This window comes from Carassius auratus, unplaced genomic scaffold, assembly GCF_003368295.1.
Source record: "Carassius auratus strain Wakin unplaced genomic scaffold, ASM336829v1 scaf_tig00011704, whole genome shotgun sequence".
In the NCBI taxonomy this organism is placed as follows: Eukaryota; Metazoa; Chordata; class Actinopteri; order Cypriniformes; family Cyprinidae; genus Carassius; species Carassius auratus.
Window position 1 is genome coordinate 19,705 of NW_020524236.1, and position 21,771 is coordinate 41,475.

At 37.2% G+C, this 21,771-nt stretch overlaps 1 protein-coding gene and 1 pseudogene across 1 annotated transcript; one reads left to right on the forward strand and one right to left on the reverse strand.

Moving 5' to 3' along the window:
• Positions 1–979: 979 nt before the first annotated feature.
• LOC113073260 (signal recognition particle receptor subunit alpha-like) lies at positions 980–13,587 on the reverse strand. The gene is made up of 14 exons (XM_026246148.1): positions 13,271–13,587; positions 12,122–12,205; positions 11,848–12,011; positions 10,951–11,120; positions 10,690–10,837; positions 9,526–9,676; positions 9,295–9,413; positions 9,065–9,183; positions 7,798–7,884; positions 7,545–7,717; positions 3,482–3,695; positions 3,239–3,402; positions 2,159–2,257; positions 980–2,079 (listed from the first exon to the last, which is right to left on the reverse strand). The coding sequence occupies exons 1-14, from the start codon at positions 13,391–13,393 to the stop codon at positions 1,951–1,953; spliced, it is 1,944 nt and encodes a 647-aa protein (XP_026101933.1). The 5' UTR covers positions 13,394–13,587; the 3' UTR covers positions 980–1,950.
• Positions 13,588–13,973: 386 nt separating this feature from the next.
• Positions 13,974–21,724, forward strand: LOC113073258 (ADP-ribosylation factor GTPase-activating protein 2-like; annotated as a pseudogene).
• Positions 21,725–21,771: the final 47 nt, after the last annotated feature.

The following is a 21,771-nucleotide window of genomic DNA, read 5'->3' on the forward strand; positions in this document are numbered from 1 at the left end:
TTTCTCCTGAGCGTAAACACGTGCGTCAGGGTTCTTCTGAAGATGAATGGGTTTGGAATGACAGGAGGACGAGTAATAACGAGTAAATTGTTTATTTTGGGGTGAACTAAGAATCATCTCCTTGAAGAAAGCATGTAGACAAGAAGCGATTTGGTAAAGAGATGAGGAAGAGATCGGTAACCGGGACTCGAAGTCGGGACGTTCGATGCGTCGGCGCTCTCGCAGGTTATCATCGTCAGATACACCAGAACTTTTATGTAAAAATGTTTGACTGTACATCGTCATAAACATTCAGTCAGTGAGTCAGCTGTTACTGTAGCTCAGTAATTTTGAATGTGGTGACTCCACCGATTTAAACCGGTAACTCACAGGTTTGTGATTCTTTTTGACCGATTCATAAGAACCAGCCTATAAAAGTCATAATTTCAGAGACTCAGACCACACCAGTAATAAGGTAAGTTCGTTTCTGGAATACCACAGACACGCCTATTTGTATATTTCTGTAGAAATGATACAGTGTTAAGTCTATGGAAGTATGCGTCACCACGGAATTAGCTTCTGACCTTTTAAATCACAATTCTGAATTTATATCTCGCTACTTTTGTTTTTTTTGTCCCTGCAACGGAGAATATGTAGGATATAAATAGAATCTTTATATTTTGAGAAGAAACTGAATTGAGAGCAACTGCAAAAAAAGTTTAAATGTATAATTTATAATACATTATTAACTTATTTTTTATCCCATGGCAGGAAGTGAGATAAAAAAGAACTTTGTGAGGAAAAATTATTGAGTTTATATCTTGCAATTGTGAATCTAATTAAGAAACTAAGTCTTAATTGAGATATAAAGATTGTTTTTTTTGTTTTTGTTTTTTTGCTGTGGCATAAAAACAGGGTTCCATTGAATTCAGCATTGGTGAAAATAGCAGTACATGAAACAAAATATTACATACTACTAGTACCGAAAAATGACACGTCATTACAAGCTATTATAGCAGCTTTATTTAAGAAATATTACACATTCTTAAAGTACAACCAATCTTCTCTATGAAGCTCTCCAGTCTTGCCATTGTGCTAGCGCAAATTAACATGAGGTGAAGGAGAATTAAGACCGGAACTTTGTTCTAAAATAAAAGGATGAAGGGATCTGAAAGAAAAGAAAAATGGCAGTACAGTTACTGATGAATTAAAACAAATATGTAAAACTTTGTAGGGCGTCAGATAGTTTGGTATACGCAGCATTTTCGAACTTTCTGCTGAGGCGCCTTCAAACCTCAAGCACCAAACCTTACAATACCTTTTAACACCTTTCATATCCAGAGACATGAAAAGCCTGAGTATAAAAGGAAGAATGAGGAAAGGCAGCGTTTGTACAGAACAGTTTTGGGATCAACAGCTGAAGTAATGAGCTGAGGCACTATGGTAGTGATTTATGAGACAGTTTGGGTTGTGGGCATCATCTGAATGTACCTACATTAATCAAATAAAAACTAGACAAAATACATTTAGAATATATTAGCTTTCTTCTAACATTGGAATAACACCTCAGTCCATCTTTTTTGGTTGGCAGAAAGTACCAGAACACTTGACCGTCGAGAACAGATGCAGAAAAGTGCAAAATGCTTTTCCATTATCTCATTATTTAAATGAAAACCGAAGCACTGCTTTCTGATTGGCTGTGTTGCATGTCAATCAAAAATGGTTGCTGAGGTGAGATCAAGTCAAATGATATTCCTTCCACTCATTAAACATAAACACTTTTTTTTTCCTGGAACAAAACACAAGGATCCTAAATATGAACTGAATTTCAGTTAAACCTGTAAGAAAGCAAAATAACACCTATCATTTCAACACGTAGGCAATGTATGCATTCACAGGAAGCCGAGAGGGTCACAGGGTCTCATGTCTAGCTGTAGCAGAACCGTGGAAGTCGCTGGAGAAGTCTTCATCTCAGGCCTTCATGAGCGCGCTGACCACAGCCCTGGCGTTGAGGCTGCGCAGGTCGCTGTACGTCTGCCCGGTGCCCACAAACACGATGGGCTGACCGGTGATGTAGGTCATGGAGATAGCAGCGCCCACCTACAGGAAACAGTCTAGAGTTATTCTTAACCGAGATCCATTTCACAGGAACGTGCCATGAAAAAGCTTCTGGTCATACCTTATCATCAATGGTGTCAAACTTGGTGAGAACGATGCCGTCGATGAGCCTGGGCTTGTCAGTCTTGGAATGATCAGCCAGTGCTTGATTAAATTTAACCTAAAACAAAGCAATAAAACGTTCACTACATAATGACCCACATGCAATAGAAACAGAAGAAGTGATAGTGTTTACGATTGGATGAATTATCCCAGGTTAACTTTTCCTTGGGTATGTTTGATTTTAGTCTCTTACAGTTATTATATATATAGATGTTGCTATGTTGAACCTTTTCCCCCCAAAGCATTATTTACAAATATTGTGAAATACTATTAAGGTTTCATTTAGTTTAACTTGATGTACTAAAATAACAAATGAAAATATAAAACTTCAACTAAAAACTAAATATAAGAATAATTAAAAACTACCTCAATCACACTAAAATATCACTGCTTCAGTCTTCGGTGTCACATGATTCTTCAGAAATCATTCTATTATGCTGATTTGATGCTCATTAAACATTTCTTAATATTATTGATGTCGAAAACAGTTTTTACTGCTTAATATTTGTGCAAACCATGATACATTTTTTAGGATTCTTTGCCTATCAATTTCAGAAGAACAGCATTGATTTTAAATATAAGTCTCATTTGAGATTATACATTTATTTACCGTAATTTTAATCAACTTAATGCATCCTTGTTGAAATAAAGGTATCCATTTTTATTTAAAAAAGAAACCCTTTCTGAAACTCAATCATTAGTTACTCTTTAAACTTGAAAGGCTTTCAATCTTCCTTGAATGACACAAGTTTACATTTCTGAACAATATCTTTGACACACTTTTTAATTTAATATAAGTGGAAGCAGACTGGGGTTGATAAATGGTGAAAAGGCATCAAGTTTACTGAAAAGCTCTGCACCAGAGGGCCATTATTTGTCACTATTTTACTTCATTATTGGCTCAATGAAACATCAAGTGCTCTCTTTGTGCAAAAGCACTTTTTACTGTCCAGAAAAGCTTGCTGGTCAAAGATGGCTACTTCATGAGACACGTTATAATTCAGCACCATCTACAGGCCATATGTAGCATTACACCCACCAGCTGATCCACAGCCTCATTTCCCACCAGTGCTTCTCCCACAAACAGCACCAGGTCCGGGGTGTTGACCGCGATCAACTTCGCCAGAGCCGTCATCAGAGGAGCGTTATCCTGCATACGGCCGGCGGTATCGATCAGCACCACGTCAAAGCACTGGTTACGAGCTGCAGAGAGAGAGAGAACAGTGTGTAACAACTGAATCTTTCTAAAGTTTCAATTCTTCTAAAATCACACAGTTTTTACCGAAGGCAATAGCCTCCATGGCGATCCCTGCAGCATCCTTGCCATAGCCCTTCTCGAAGAGCTGTACGGCGGGCTGCCCCCCGTGCTTCTCAGGCGGGTGCAGAGAGTTCAGACGCCGCTGATGAGTCCTCAGCTGCTCCACAGCTCCCGCGCGGAACGTGTCACAGGCCGCGATGAGCACCGTGAAGCCATTCTCGATCAGCCAATAGGAGATCTGCACAAAAAATAAAAGAAAAATATAAATACATGTCACACGACCTCTATAAATTATCAGGGTATCTGCAGAATGGGTGGGGCAATGTCTACAGAAACATATTAAAGTGTGAATGACTGTAAAAAGCCTGATTTGCAGTTCAGATACAGGTTTTCACAAAAACAAATATTTATATAAAATGATAAACTTAACATTTCAGATTTAATTTTTGGATTGGTGTCAAAATTCTGGATTGTATTAATTTATATGATTATTATCAGTCAATTATTATATGAAATAAATATATTTTTACTCTCTTAATTATTTAGATTTTAATAATGCATTATCTTATTGTTAATCCACCAGTTCACATTTACAACATTTACATTTACAACAAGCGTGTTTGCAGTGTAAAAACATGGGTTGATTTTCACATTGGTCTAAACCCGGGGTACTCAATAGGCGGACTCCGGTCCGCATCCGGACCCAGGCGCAGTTAAATCTGGACCGATGCCAAACACAACATACTAATTTAATCATAATCCATAATTTTCAAAGGGGTGAGCAATTGTGATTCCGCGCTATTTATCTTTGAGGCGTCTACTCGGTTTGGCTGCTTCATCTTTGTCCAATCACAATAGCTGTAACAGCGTCGCTATAGCAACGTCGTCACTACGTCACTCGTTCGCTCACTCAAGGCAGCCAGATGTATCTCCCGATCACATCATCTGGGCCAGGCGGGCAGGCATTCTCACCATTTGCGAGCAGTGCAAATATCGATAACTGACCCTTTTTTTTTTTTTTGCTAACTGAAAGTGAAAATGGCGTGCTCAAAGTTGGCCGTTGATAAGAAAAGAAAAGTGGATTTTGAAAACCGCGAGTTTAAGAGTGAGTGGACAGAAAAATATGCATTCGTGCTCCCCGCGGGAAGCAGAAAGCCAATGTGTTTAATCTGCACCGAGACGGTAGCAATCATCAAAAGCGGTAACGTAAAACGCCATTATGACACCAAGCATGCACATTTTGAACAAAATTACCCTCAGAACACAGAGGTAAGGATCATAAAAATAAACCAGCTGAAATCATCCTATGAAGCTACAAGCAGTGTATTAGTTAGATCAGCCACACAACAGGAGCGGGCAACGGAAGCCTCACTAAGAGTAGCATGGGTCCTGGGAAAACACAAGAAATCCTTCTCTGATGCTGAAATAGTCAAGGAGTGTATGAGTGAAGTGGTGACTGCTCTGTTTGAAGGCACTCAAAAGGATGAAATAATCCAGAAAATAAGCCAAATACCCTGTTCTGATTCCACTGCTGCAAGACGAACTGAGATACTTGCTGATGATTTGCTTGAACAACTTCGCTTTGCTATTAAAAAAGCCAAATTCATTTCATTGGCTGTGGATGAATCCACAGACAACACAGACAATGCACAACTCATGGTCTTTGTCAGATTTTTTGATGAAGAAAAGGGAGAATTTCATGAAGATGTTTTGGGTCTCAAAAACCTCCAAGGACACACAAGGGGGGATGACATTTATGAAGCAGTGACACAGATGCTTAGAGATAGAGAGATAGACCTGAAGCATGTTGTTTCCATTGCTACTGATGGTGCACCATGTATGATTGGGAGAGAGAGGGGATTGGTGTCACGCTTGAGAGCTCACCACCCTGACCTCATGGCATACCACTGCATAATTCACCAGATGGTTTTGTGTGCCAGCCTTGGAGAAAAGTATTCAGAAGTAATGACAACTGTTATGAAACTTGTCAACTATCTAAGAGCATCCTCTGCTCTTCAACATCGTTTGTTGCGCTCATTTTTAATAGAGGTGAATGCAACATTTGATGATTTGCTCCTTCACAACAATGTCCGGTGGCTTAGTAAAGGCAAGGTACTGGAGCGATTTTGGGCACTGCGGAAAGAGCTGGAGACATTTCTATTGAATCAGAAGAGTGCAAAAGCCAAACCGTTTGTGGATTTCATGAAGAATGAAGAAGACATGGAAGTTGTTGCTTTTCTAACTGACATTACTTCCCATCTCAATGACCTTAATATAAAGCTCCAGGGCAAAAACACCACAGTGTGTGACCTCATGTCAGCTGTCCGTGCTTTCCAGAGGAAGCTGGAGGTCTTCAAATGTGACTTACAGCAGGACCTGCTTCACTTTCCAAGACTTTTGGATCAGACTGCAGGAAAACATCACCATCACAAATATGCTGAATTCCTGGAAAAGCTGATTAAAAATTTCCAAACTCGCTTTGAAGATTTCCCTCTGGCAAAACACGTCTTGCTGTGCATTGAAAATCCATTTCTTGTCAAAAATGTTGCAGAATTCTCAACTGAAGTCACAAAAGTCTTCCCATGGGCCAATGCTGCTTCTCTCCAAACAGAGCTAATTGAGCTCCAAGAAAACATAGCACTGCAGGAATCTCACTGTGACCCTGTCACCTTCTGGACGAAGATGGTTACCGCAGCAGGTGTTCCTCAGCTGCAGAAGATGGCCCTTCAGATTCTCACAATGTTTCCCTCAACGTACTGCTGTGAATCTGCCTTTTCAACCATGAACATGGTGAAAAATGCTTACCGCAGCACACTCACCAATGAACACTTACATCAGTGCCTCCGCCTGGCCCTAACACCTTTTATGCCCAAGTTTAAGCAACTGGTGGCACAAAGAAGGTGTCACCTTTCACATTAAAAGTTCTACCATGTCATTTTTTTGTGAATAGTTCAAAAGTTTTGGGGAATGCCTTTTTTGTTGTTGGAGTTCTGTATTTGGAATTTGACGGTCACTTTTGTGGACCTCAGACTGAATGGAAAATTGGTAAGTGGACCTTTCAAATTTATATTTGAGTACCCCTGGTCTAAACAAAAGCCAGAGTGGCTTATTGGAAATGCAAATTCATTCTCTGCCAGCAGGTGGCGCTTTCAGAAAGGCAGAAAACTAGCGGTTTCCCCAGTAAAGGCTGTAAAAAAAGCTCATGTTTATTCAAATTAAATCATAGCCTTTTGATGTTTCATCATCCCCAAATTTATGACCACAACTAAATTGAAGGCTTTTTAAAGACCTGCAGAAACCTTGTAATATTTGATATACTGATTTGCTGTTCAAGAAACATTTCTTATTATCAATGTTGAAAACAGTTTTGGTAGTGTTGCTAGATATTTTATATATATATATATATATATATATATATATATATATATATATATATATATATATATATATATATATATATATATATATATACACATTTTTTTAAAGAGTCAAATACTTTTAATTTAGAAAAGATGCATTAATTAAAAGTGACTACTTGAAAATTTCTATTTGAAATAAAAAATAAAATTATTTTGAGCTTTCGATTTGTCCAAGAATCCTAAACAAATTTCATAGTTTCCATAAATATTTTAAGCAGCAAAAACTTATTTAACATTAATAAAAATAATAATGAGAACCATTATGAACAATTGATAATAAATGAGCTCCAAATCATATTACATTGATTTCTAAAGGATCTTGTGACACTGAAGACCAGATAAATTATGCTGAAAATGCAGCTTTGCCTCACAGGATTAAATAACATTTTGAAACGTATTAAAATAGAAAACATTTTTGATATTTTAATTTCACAATATTACAGTTTTTACAGTATTTTTGATTCAATTAATGCAGCCTTGTTGAGAATGAGACTTAAATAAAGAATTATTTTAAACTATTTACCGTTACTGTATGTTACATAAAATGAAAACTGCATAAAAATTATTTTTTAAATTCAATCTTTTCTTAATGAAAGCCAATTATTTCACACCCTAAATTTTTAGGTAAAGGTAATTTAAATAATTTTTAAGGACCGGTTTTTATTTACCTTGGCGAGGTTGGTGGACTTGCCAACGCCGTTCACCCCACAGAAGGTGATGACGAAGGGTTTGCGCTGAGAACGAGCCTCTAGCACGTCCCTCAAGATGTCCACGCGGCGCTTGGGCTGCAGGATCTGCACCAGAGAGTCCTGCAGAGCCTGCTTTACTGTAGAGGCCACAGCTGGAGAGAAGAAGATTTACATCAGCAAAATAATCCAGGGAGGCCAGAAATCAAGACAGAAGAAAGCTCTGTTCACTCACTGGTGAAAGTGCCCATGACTTTGCCTTCCAGTTTCTTGGCCACAGAGACACAGAGCTGGGAGGCGATTTCAGCTGCTACATTCTTGGCTAGAGAAACAAGAAAAGACAAACCGCAATTAGTCTGATCAAGTTATAACATAAGCTGTACACACAGTATATAAGCTGGTGTCTAGCTGTTTGAGATTACTGGAACCTTTGAGCATTATTTTGATCAAGCCCAATTCATTAAGACTGAACCTTTCAAGAAATTCATTGATAAGAACAGACTGAAAAGAACAATTGACTCATGAATCAAAAAATACATTTGATGGCCCACAAGTAAGTTTTGCAAAGCTCAGTAACAATCCGAGGGGTTTTAATCTCTAAATATGATCATCCACATGAGAGAGAGAGAGAGAGAGAGAGAGACCCCATTTTAACATTTAAAAAGGCAGCTATACATTTTAATATTATTTGGAAAATATCATTTTTTTTATGTATATAAATTTTATTTAAATCTTTCTTTTTAAAATATAATTTGTAATTTTTTTATATCTATAGTACTGTACTGTTGGATGTACTTATATAATTTTTAATTTAATCGAATTTAGTTTTTTTTTTTCCTACCTATCATACTGTACTGATACTGTACTGAATCAATTTGAATCGATTTTAAATCACCCTTTTCTTACATTTCTGTTACATGTATTATTCATTTTTATTCCATGGTCTGTCTCAATTCTGGATTCTGATTGGCTGGCAGGTATGCAGTAAAACTGTTTAATGCACAGGTAGTTCCAAGTCAGTTTAATTATTGTTCAATATAAATTAAATTAGTTCAACCCAACTTTGAGAATAGATTAACGGCGATATTTTTTTTAATCGGCCGATAAGAGTCTCCCGTTAACGCCCCAACACTAGTAAAAAAAAAATACACCTTTTTTACCATGTGAAAAACAGCATTTTCCTTTAAATGTTAATGAGCTCTGCTGACCCCGCCCCTCTAGCTGTTCTCTGAGGGACTGTTTACTTTAGCCGCATTCATCGTGAAACTTGCTAATTAGCACATTATTAGGAAAGTCGATTTGCAAAGATTCATTTAAAAACCTTATATTCCACTCAATACATATACACACCATATATAGTAGAATTTAATTTCCATATATTTTCCTGGCCTAGAACACACCATATAACAGGTTTTCCATGACTAAACGCTTTAATAATTGTAAAAACATGCAAGCAAAAAGTGTTTTGAAAGAGGTGCCATGGGGCAGGAGCGATGTCATACCGATGAGGTGATCTCTCATCTTGTCCAGAACTGGCTCCATGTCTTCCTGAGTCAGATTCTTCGATCCCACCAGGCCTTTCAGCATCCCAAACATTCCCCCGAAACCACCCTTTTTGGCTCTGCAGAGAAACCACAAAGAAAATAGTCAAAATCAATTCTAGATGCAGCAAGTTCAGATGCAGACATTTTGAGGCTTGTTGAAAGAACAAAAATAGTAGTGCGTTTCTAACCCTTTCTTAGTGTTTGCCACCACGACTCTCTCCTCTTCTTGCACTACTTCATCCTCATCATCTGAGGACTCATAATCCACACCTCGCAGGTCCCCTTTCATCGAATCCACCTGGATCAGCTAGAGAAACAGTGTTTTTAATTTTTGTCATTTTTTTTATCTAAAAGCTTTCAACAACCCTGCATATTAAAAGCATTCAATACTGAAGTTATAATGATAATGGACTGCTCACCGGTTCAGCTGTGGCATCAAGGTCTTGGTTCTGGGCATCACTGGAGTTGTTGCCGTTGGTTCCACTGTAGTCCAGCTCTCCGATGCTCTTCCCGCCCATATCCCACACCCGGTTCGCCTTCCCCTTTGGCTTCTGGGGTTTAGGGGACTTACTGTTCAATACAACAGAATAAAAAAAGACTTGACTTCAAACAAGTGTTATTTTAGCATCAGTCATACTACTGTATTCCTTGTTCAGATTTATCATTTTTATAGCTCACTTTAAATTTTAGCTGAACTTACAAGTTAGATTTTTATGTCTATATGGCATTTAAAATGTATTTCTTTATTCGTTTTAGTCATTTTAGAATTTTAACAAATGGAAATGAGAAATATTTATTTCAAGTAATATATATTTTTTATTATTTAAGGAATTTTTTTTCCTTTGCATTTTTGAAAAGTTTTGCATTCAGACAATGTTATCAAAAGGACCCCTTTCTCACAGATCGAGGAAAACAACTAAAAATGCTTTATTTTTTCACGCCAAGCAAGAAGTTGGCGATGTCACTTTGTAAAATGTTTTTTATAAAATACTAAGTGACTGTATACCTATAGACTGAACACATAATATGCATGTGCATAAGGTCACCATTTTCACAAATTTGTGTTTTGTAGTTTACACATTATATTGTTTTCAAAAACAAAGATTGTGTTTTTCAGGCTCCAAAATGACATTGTTGCAGAGCTGCACTGTTAATCATTACAAGACTGTGAACACAATTTAAACACCCATGCAATCCCATTTTAAAATGTGAAATGATTCCAAATTCCAGAACATTGAATTCCTTGTTCGCGCTTCCACTGACACAGAGAGCAGACATTTACCATGTCTCAACTACACAGTAATATTTCATTTACATTATTGTTAAGTTCAGAATTGTGGGAGAATTGTGATCTCAAACGGAGACAAAAAAAAAAGTGATTCTCAAAGTATCCAGAATCTTGCAGCTCTACACTGTTGTGTAAATGAACAGCCAAAATGCATAAAAAGTTTTCTGTTTGTTGTTGAATAGGGTCATGGAAACGGCCCCTTAATTAATGATAACAATCCTGCTTTACAAGGGCTAAATTATTATTATGTAATAGCTGAACAAAGCTTTTTCTCACAATTCATAAAGCGTCCTACCTGGGCTTCTCTGCTTTTCCGCCACCCAACTGCTTGCTGATGAACTTGGCACGGTTCCTCTCGATAATTTCCTCTTGGGTCAGGCTCTCGTTTCCATTCTCCACAGCTTTCTTCGAGGCAGCTTTAGCCTGATCCCCTCCTGATTCAGCTGACAATGAGTGAAAGAGAAGAAAAGAAAGAACATTACATTACATTAACATTACATTCGTTACATTAACGAACCTACAACTTCAGTGATTTGCTTCATTGATTGTGTCTTACATTTCTCTCCTTCCTTTTTGGCATTTTTACTTTTCTTGCCTCCTTGCTCCTTGGTTTTGTCCCCATCTTTTGTCTCAATCATAGACTTCACAGTTTTCTTGGATTTCTCAGACTCGTTAAAATTCCTCATGGAGACGGGGGCCTTGGCTTTACTGCTGACCTCCGCCTCCCTGAAAACACACACATCAGATAATTTATTTATATATATATATATATATATATATATATATATATATATATATATATATATATATATATATATATATATATATATATATATATATATATATATATGATGCTTTGAGCTTAAGTGCTGAAAATAATATTTTACTGGTTTTTACTGGCAGTTCTTCAGTTGCTGTCACATACTCCTCATATAGCAACAATTAAATTGAGTCAAAAATAGTCATCCTAAACTTTTATTTAATTATTAAAATATTGCTTAGATTGATTTCTCTTGAAAACACAAAAATGTTTCCATGATAATGTACCTGTTGGAAAAGTTTGAAAAAAATTAAAAGAAATTAAATTAAATTCAGGTCTGTATTATTTTTTTGTGGTTCTGAAATACGACTCTTATGCCTACGAAGGCTGCACTTTTTTTTCCTTTTTTTTTTTTTAATTAAATTTAATTTTAGGACCGATCAAATATACAGCAACATTATAAATGTCTTTACTGTAACTTCTGGTTGGTTTATTGTATCCTTGATTAATGGAAATATTAATTTCTTCTTCTTACTGACCCCAAAACTTTTCAACAATAGTATGTCTATATATTATTTAAAAAAAGTTGATCTAAAGGTTTAGCTTTAGTGTATAAAATTACTTTTTCAGACAAAAATATGCTTTTTTGACACACGTTTATATATATAGACACAGAAAAGGGGTTCAGCTCACCGCATAAGTGTATGGAAGTCATCGCCGAACTCAAAATTATTGAGCAGAAACTTTAGGGCACCTCTCTGCTCCAGCTCATTCTTGTATCGATCTCTGAAGTGAAGCTGGACATCATCTATGAACTTATCCACATACGTCAGCGTCAGGATCTTTTGAAAACCCACCTGAGACAGAAGCAGCACACAATCAGACATACGGACCACTGACTGATCTGATGAATCACATCACTTCATTTGCATTGAAAAAAAAAAAAAAAAAAAAAAATCACACTCACCACAAACACAAGCTCAAACTCATTGTCCAGCTTGTATTTAAGACTGAGGGAATTGTGGGTGAAGGAGTTATTCCCACTCCTCTCCTGCACAAAAAGACAAAAAAAACAAAAACATTCAACTTAACATATGTCTTAACAATAACATACATGTTGGAATCTAAATCTGAAAGGAACTTCAGTCTAATTAACTGTTGTATTTAGCTAAAAAGGTGGAACACAGACCAAAATTGTCTTTTTTGAAGAGTTGGATTACAATATTTACACTTCATGTGATAACAGTTGATCAATGTAATATTCATTAACTTTAGCTTTTGATTTTTTATTCTACTTTCTTTGAGTTAGCAGCTACTGCGGTTTACTATGGAAGTCTGTTTATTTATAAATCTCAATTCTGAAAACAAAAAGGGCAGAACTGTGAGATATAAACTGCAAATTCAGACTTTACATCTTGCAATTCAGACTTTTTTCTTGCCACAGAATAAATCAAAAAAGGTAACTACGACTTTAATTCACACTTCCAACTTTACTTGTAATTGCAAGTTTATTTCTCCAAATTAAGAAATGTATTCTCAAAACTGTTAGTAATAGATAGAAATATAATTCTGATATAACTATTTTCTTAATAGAAATATAATTCTGATATAACAATATTTTCTAATTTAGAAAATGGTATAAAAATTTGCCTAATTGATTATAATATGACAAGCTATGTTTAAAAAGAACATTTAAAAACAAAAAGACAATAAACATTTTATAAATGTTTTAAGAGGGTGAAATTCTGATGTTAACTGAAAAAAAAACAGAATCTAAAATGCAATATTTTTTTGAAAGCTTTAAATAATCTTGACATTTTTTACACATATTTACATTTATGAATATACAATATAACAAGGAATACTTATAAAAAAAATTAAAGTAATATGAAAAGCTCTCTATCTGTTTGTCCAGGTTAGTACACGCAACATTACACAACACACATGACTGTCCAACACACACGATACGAAACTCAAAAGCATCTGTCAGTCATTATTCGCGATATTTTACGTGACCCTACATACAGTATCTACAGTAACCTACATGACCCCTCAAATCCCATCTCTGTAGTTACACAGGACACAACAGCAGCACCGTGAGGGTCTGGGGCTTCACCTGCAGGATGACGGAGCGGAGGAGAGCGTTAACGGGTCCGGTGAACGACTCGGTAACTCCGGCCCCCTGGAAACACCACAACACGATCCCCCCTTTACTAAAGATGGCGAAGAAGTCCAGCATCTCTGCCAGTCACTACTGAACCCAATACTACGAGGAACAGAACAAACACCGTTCAACAAAAAAAAAAAAAACGAAAACGTGTAGAAAAATAAATAAGTGCTCCAAAGTTGGCCTGCGCTCGAGCTAATGTGCGCAGCGCTGCCTGCCGTCGCAATCAAGACTACTCACGAGCAGACACGTCAGTGGCACAACGAGGATGTGACGCAACTTCCCGTGCAGAGCGACTGACGTGTAATATTAATTTGATATTTTAAATGTTACATTTGAATTCATTAACATTGGTTTAGGCTTTTATAATGACTACTTTAATTACGTTTTTAATCAATATTATAATATAAAAAATATTATATAATATAAAAAGCAGATTTATTGCGCTGAAGAAGAAAAAAAACTCCAGCTGAACGTCTGAAAAGTAACTTGATTTTAAGATTTCTATTTTATAGGTTTATATATATTTTTTCGTTTATGTGCATGGTACAATAGGACCTAAATGAAACTCATTTTGTCAAGACGGATAGTATATGTATGTTCACATTATTCGTTTATTCGGTAGTTTATTTGAGTCTCGTCGCGCGACCTGTGTTTTCCACAAACGTCACTTCCGGTCGGTCTGTTTATCCTCTCTGGTTTCTGTGTTCGCGCTGCTCAGTTGGCAAGATGGCGTCGGAACCGAACAAGACAGAAATCCTCACCATTTTTAAACGTTTGCGCTCTATACCCACAAACAAGGTAACGCACCAAGTTTTGTTGAAATGTATCTGTTAATGTTTATAGTATCGTTCTAGCCTGTTGTGAGACATCCGTGTGTTTGTTTCTTATGGGATTACGTGTCATTTGTGTGTCGCTAAGCCGGTGCTGATGGGGCCTGGGTCCCGTCAAACACATCATGTTTACTGTCAACATCACATCCGAAACACACCTGTTTCCAGCTGTCAAACACTAGTGACTTAATATTAATAAACTAATCGGACTAAAGTAGCTGTTTTGAAAGCAATTACTTGATCGCGGGTTTACCGGCTCTGTGTGTCAGACGGGAATGACGCAGTGGCGACGGAAAATGACTCATCCTGTAATAATGTACCTCAAAACCCACGGAGTTCTAGGTGGAGTGTCCCACAGATGGAGCGAACTCATGAATACTCGTTAAATATGTATATTAGGACATGAAATCTAGAATTAATGTACATTCAAATGAGTTGGTGGTGTTTTAAAACTGTTTATATATAATGAGTAGGATACGTAATGAAAGGGTATGTTTGATTTTCAGGCCTGCTTTGACTGTGCTGCTAAGAACCCGAGTTGGGCCAGTATTTCGTATGGCGTGTTTCTGTGCATTGACTGTTCTGGGATACATCGCTCATTGGGAGTGCACTTAAGCTTTATCAGGTCAGTCTGGATCTCTGTTGTTTTTCTCTCTTATTAAATGATGCTGTCATGTGAATGTCTGTCAGTGTTTTTATTCATCCGTGGTGATACAGAGTGTCGCATTCATTCGTTAGGCAAGAGTTCGAGGGTGAGTTAAAGTGTAGAATGTTGTCTTTTCAGATCCACAGAGCTGGATTCCAACTGGAGCTGGTTTCAGCTGAGATGTATGCAGGTTGGAGGAAATGCAAACGCGGTTAGTTCTTCTTTTCCTACCCTAAAATATCCATGCAGTTGCATCAGTTGTGCCTTTAAATATTAACCTATACTGCAGAAACTGTGCGTGTTACATCCCTCCCATGTTTTCTTTGTGCACAGATGGGGTTTTTCCGCCAGCATGGCTGTACCACCAATGACACCAATGCGAAGTATAACAGTCGTGCGGCTCAGATGTACAGAGAGAAGATTCGACAGCTTGCCAACGCTGCACTCTCCAAGTATGGCACTGATGTGAGTATTCCAGTCTCATGCTGTTCCAGCATTCTCGCTGCATAGATGAACTATGTCCTGTGGATTTGTTGTCAGCATTGGTTATTAAAAGATATTTAATGTGATGCTATTAACATGCACTAAAAGCAGAGTTTTTCACAATGGTTTTGCATTATGATTTTACATTGGACATGATGCGTAACTTTATTACAACAGGCCTGTGTTCATAAGAAACCCGTTTAGTGTCTGAACCCCAGTTATTTAAAGAACTACAAATCTGTGGTTATCACAAACCATGTTTATTCTTGTTGCAAATGAACTTGTATTTAGTCTGGGTCATTTGTGTTTTGATGTTGAATAGTGTTTTTGTGGATGAGTTTGATTGAACTGCTGACAACAGACACTATAGATTATTGTATATGAGATTGACATGTTATTATAACTAACATTTATTTTTCATGTATTTTATTATGTCGGTTTTTAGTTATGTAATGTATCTCAGTGAGATATTTGGATGTCGTCTCTTGCTGTATGCAGCTGTGGTGTTTGTGATATTGAATAAACTTTGAACTTGAGTCACTGAACAAACTCCACGTTACACAGAAGTCATTAGCTTTATCCTCCCAGACTCACTAGTTATGAAAGCACAACAGACAACCAGTGCATATGTGGAGATCTGCATTCAGGGCATTTATTTGATTTTTGTCATTCAGCTGTGGATTGACCACTCAGGCTGTGCTCAGCCATCACCTGTAGAGAAGAGAGAGAACGACTTCTTTGACGAGCACACACAGGTAGGACACAGTGTTTTAAATTGTAAATGAGCTTTAATGTTCTTTTTTTTTTTTTTTTTTCACAGTCAGAGAAACCTAGAAATATCAGGGAATTATGTATTGAACCCCTTTACACAGACTTTGCATCAGATTACATCTTTATCTCTTCTGACCAATGTAATCAGTCTCTCAGTATGTTTTCCCCCCAATTTTGGAAAGTAGTGGTAATGCTGTTAATGCATTTTTTTCTCTGGTTCTCCTAAGCTCTAAAATATAAAATCAGTAATCAAGTGAGATTTTTATGACGTTAATGATCTGTTAACACTTTAGTATAGGCACAAGTTCTCACTATTAATTAGTTTTTATTAGTATGTCTATTAATAACATATATTAGTGCTTATAAAACACATATTCTGCATGACCATATTTTACATCCGTAATCTTACCCAATACCTAAACTTAACAACTACCGTATTTTCTGGGCTATAAGTCGCACTTTTTTTTCAAAGTTTGGCTGGTCCTGCGACTTATAGTCAGGTGCGACTTATTTATCAAAATTAATTTTACATGAACTGAGAAAAATGAACCAAGAGAAAACATTATCGTCTACAGCCGCCAGAGGGCGCTCTATGGTGCTCAGTGCTCCTGTAGTCTACACTGACGACAGAGCGCCCTCTCGCGGCTGTAGACGGTAATGTTTTCTCTTGGTGCTTGGATCTAAATAAATGTGACTTATAGTCCAGTGCGACTTATATATGTTTTTTGATTTGATGTATTTTTGGACTGATGCGACTTATTCTCAGGTGCGACTAACAGTCAGAAAAATACGGTACTATACTAACTATTAATAAGCAGCAAATTAGTAGTTTGAGGATTATCGAGTTAATAGCAAGAATAGGACCTTGAAATGAAGTGTAACCTAATATCTCATTAATATTGTGCTCATGCAGATATGGTGTTATAATTATGACTGGATGTGTGAAATTTGATAATTGTTCTGTTACCTGCAGCCTGCCAACAGCTGGAACATGGCGTCCCCGTCCCTAACAGATGAGAACGGAGCCATAACCCCTCAACTGGAGCAGAGCAATCCTAAGAGTTCAGAGACCATTACTCGTGTGTGGACCGCATTACACATCATAATGCATGCATTTCATTGTCAGTACTTTACATTTAATTATTTCTGGTCCGTGTGATGCAGAGTCTGAAGAGGGTCCGAGCATTGAAGGACTGAGCACAAGTCCTAAAGCCACAATAGGTGAGTGTTTACCAGATTGTGTGTTTGAGCGCTCAGGCAGAATGGATTTTATCATCACAACTTCCCCATATTTCTGTTTCTCCTTTCATCAACCCATTTCCCCATATTATTTTGGAAGTACTTTCTCACCAAACATTGATGAATCACTTAAGTAAGTCAAGCTCCAGGACCTGTTTGGAAGACTAATGAAGTATCCCATATACCAACCTTTTTTATGGACAACAGGAAATAAAATTACATGGTTTAAAAAACACTTTATAAATATGACAAAAACGCATAACTGCATACTTAAGTCTCATTCGAATATTTTTTGTGTGCAATAACAAGCCAGTAAATGTAGTTCTGCAACATTCTTTGCAAATGAATCGAAAGCCTGCTGTCTGTTCTGTTAATGTAGATGACTCGATGCGATTGACGTCTGGAGAGTCTCCTGAAGGTGATTTGAATGGTTTTTAAATGGCAGGATGCCTATTGGCTGATGATCCGAATGAAGCAGCATGGTTCTGCGCTTGACTGACACTACATTTGAGTGTGTGCGCCGCTTTGGCTCCACCCCTTCCTCTTTATCATAATATTCCTGCAAAGCTGCTCATAATTTATAAGCTTGGTGTTACTTTAAAAATAATCTACTGCTTTAAATAATAATGCACTCAGATCTATTCAGGGTGTCATCAGGGACTGTGTATATATTGCACTTACACAGTTGTTGACTGGGATTTGATTTAATTTAAAATGGAGAAATTCAGTGCAGATCAACTTTACGAAACATATGCTGTTAATAGAGCCTAAAGCCCATTGTATAATTCAGTTTTGACACAAATGCATGCATTCAGACTCCATTTGATAGCATGCACACTGGATAGTTTCATCCTTGTCCAGTGTGTGGGAAATCTATTGCTCATTTTTTATTCGCAATAAAAATGTCTTTGTACTCACTTAAACCAGAGTTTTATCATCAAAAAATATGTAAATTTATTACATTTATACTTTTTTTTTTTACCTTGTGAATGAATGTTAGAAGAGTAGTGGCTGCTGCTGTGTGGGTGTTTTAACACTTGGCTGAAGGAGTGACGGCAGATTTGTCATCTTTCTCTGTTCTGGCCTGACGTAATCAATCTTTTAGGGTTTTTTTCTCTCTTTAGTAATGTCACAAACGCTATCATGGATTTTTTTTTCTTATGCTATTGGGGAAAATAGGAACCCCAAAGTTATATTCGTTTCCATTCAGCACTTTATCACATTTCTAAGAATCCAAGAAATGTGGAACAGGTCCAGTGTTGTTCACATGTGTGAGCTGGGCACACTTAACTTATACTTTATACATATTCATACCATTCTTATAGTTTTAAAACACAAAACTGAAGTGTACTTTGGGCTGCACTTCTGTTGAGCCTGAAACATTGCTTGAATTTGATTGGTTTAATGTCTAAAAGCATTTCTGCTATTACTGACCTCCCTAGTATCCTGTACGAATTGCAGAACTAACCTATGCACTGTATAATTATTCTTATTTACGCAGTAGTTACCAATTCTTATTGTGTGGCCCAAGTTTTTTCTCTTCATTTGAACAGATACAGAAAAATGTTAAATTGTCAGAAAAAAAAGTCATCTTTTCTAAATCAGGAGAAAAATATATAGAGATTAAACATAGTTTACAAGCAGAAACAGTTGTGTGGATTTTGATGTTTTTATTAGCTGTTTGGACTAAGTTTTGTAGCAGTGTGTGTGTGAGAGAGAGAGCTATTCCTTCAACTTAAAATTGGCATATTTTACTTACTTTCCCATAGTTGGTGGATAAAGTTGCTCACTCACTAAAAAAAAAGTGATGTAATGAGTTTCGGTAACACTTTAGAATAAGGAAACACTTAATCATGATTAACTATGACTTTGCCCTCAATACAGTCCTAATTTGCTGCTTATTAATAGTTTGTAAAGTAGCGTGTTAAATGTAGGTATTGGGTAGTATTAGGGATGTAGAATAAGGCATTAATATGTGCTTAATTTCCTACTAATAAATGGCTAATATCTAGTAATATGCATGTTAATAAGCAACTAGTTAAGAGACCCTAAAATAAAGTGTTACAGAGTTTTCTAATCTCATAAAGAGCTCCAAGGCACTTTCCATTCTGGACCCAGATCTCATAGCATGGTATTTCTGATGTGTTTTCCAGTCTGGATTGACTTGTGTCTGGGATGAGATTAGAGCGGCTTTTCATTGGTTTATCAGGATACAGTGGGTGTAAATGCTTAAAACCAATTTCAGCATTGTCTCAGCACAAAGCTTCCAGATGGCCTAATTTTCTACCGAATTATGTAACTCGCTGGTTCAGTATCAATAATAACGCTGCATGGATGTTCCCAGTGTTCATGTGTACACTTTAAACACACTCTTTCTCTGATTAAGTGAAGTGATTGTATGAGATGTGACCTCTTCTCTTTCCTCTGAGGCATGATATTCCTCAGTGCACTCAGCTGTGGGCTGTGGCTTCTATCGCCATGCACTAATATCCTTGTCTGGAGTAATCTAGGAAGAAATTGTTTCCCTGTCTACTTTTCTCTGACTATGCTGTCTGTTTTCAGAAGTGAAACCCTCCATTATTGGAAAGAAGAAGCCAGCCGCTGCAAAGAAAGGGGTATGTATGTGAGCAATCGGTGCTCTCAGTCACTTCCTGTTAAGGGAATTGTGCTTCCTGATCTTGCAGTGTTCAGTTTTTGTCAGTAGGCGTCAGCCTTGCAGCGCGATACAGAGGATAGAACAGATAGGTTTTGCCTTACTCACACATGTCTGCATTGTGAAATCTTATAATAGTAGTTAGACAAATGCATCGAATGTGTGCTAGTAGACTTTTGTTGGTGATTGATTGTCATTTTGTTGATGGGGTTGTTTCTTCACTTAAAACTTTCACTGAATTTCATAAAAGCTGTCAACAGCACGTCTGGGTGTCTGGGTCATAATTCATCTGATAATCCATTATATTTCACTTAGATTTATCATGCTTTCATAACTCTATAATTCCCCAGTTCTCAATCATGAGAATTAGATTTTTTTTTTTTTTACATTACGGTACTTATACGTTACGGTTATTGTTTAATTAATAAAAATGGTACTGTATATGTACTGTAATTTGTAATTGTATTAACTATTTGTGTGTGTGTGTAAATGTTCATTTTATTGTATTTGTATACTTTTTTTTATTGATCTGTGTCACACACACGTTCACGTGTGTCTGATTGATAAATAGAACAATTATAATAAATGGTTAAATGTATAAATGCATGTGTGTATGTATTTAAAATATTTTTAGCATATGTTTAGTATTTATATTATAGTATGTATGTATATGTTTAGAGTTTCATTAGGTAATTTTATGTATAAATATACATAAACATACTGCTTCTATAGTTCAGTCTAAAAACTCATTTGCAGGTGCTACTTTGTTCATAAATAAATGTCATTACACTATTTTTTTTTTTTTTTTCATTTTGATTTTAGCTTGGCGCTAAAAAGGGTCTTGGTGCCAGAAGGTGAGCAGCAAAAGCTTCACTGAGGTGGAAAAACAACCCAGGTGGCAGAGAAAATGAGAGAGGAACAGGTCACTGAGGCAAGAAACAAGCCGAAGAAGTCCATGTGAGTCTCCAGATCTCTTGGACATTTGCAGATGCTGGGAAACTGAAATGCTTTTTCTTAAAAGATTTTATCAGAACCTACTGAATGGTCAAGCGTGTGGTCGAGTAAGATGATTGCTCCACGAACAGTGCAGTCAGACCTCTAGCTTAGTTTTTTCCCTCCACATTTCTCACAGAGTGGCCTCGATGCGACTGGCCTACAAAGAGCTGGAGATTGACAGGAAGATGGAGGAGAAGAAACTAAAGAGCCTCGAGGCAAGAAGAAGAACAGGCGGAGAGGCTGGGAATGGGATTCGGCAACAGGAGGTAAAGACACGGCGACAGCCTCGATTTAACCACTGTCATGTTAATAACATCACTCCCCTCAAACATGACATCACTGTCTGCATCTCACAGCGATGTGTCTGTTTGTTAATTTTATTGTACACTCAGTTTAATGAGGCTGATATGATGTGACTTTGATCGTCTGCAGTGCCGTGTCTCATTCTGTGATGGCTGAGATGCAGGTGATCGAGCAGGAGACCCGGTCGGAGTCAAATCCTCTTCTCGCTCTAAACTGGACATGTTTGATGAGCCCGGCTTCGCCTCCGGACCGCCCAAGTATGTCTGATTCAGACAGCATTTGTGAATGTGCGTGTTAGCATGTGTGTGATTTGTATCAATCATTGTGATCTCAGGTACAAGGACAACCCCTTCACTTCAGGAGACAGTTTTGGCTCACGGTGGGACAATGATGGAGGATCCTCGTCTCTTCCTGGCTCTGAGAAGAGGAGCCTAAGACAGCGAGGTCACCATCTCAAGCATCCAGCCAATCGGAGAACGGTTTGTTGAATAACGTCCTGATGCAGTAGAGTGATCTGATTTGTGGC

Coding starts and splice junctions, on each gene's coding strand:
- LOC113073260 (XM_026246148.1), bottom strand. CDS start 13,393: ATGCTGGACTTCTTCGCCATCTTTAGTAAAGGGGGGATCGTGTTGTGG. Junction 9,414..9,525: donor TTGATGCCACAGCTGAACCG/GTGAGCAGTCCA, acceptor CTGTTTCTCTAG/CTGATCCAGGTGGATTCGAT. Junction 3,403..3,481: donor CATGGAGGCTATTGCCTTCG/GTAAAAACTGTG, acceptor CTCTCTCTGCAG/CTCGTAACCAGTGCTTTGAC.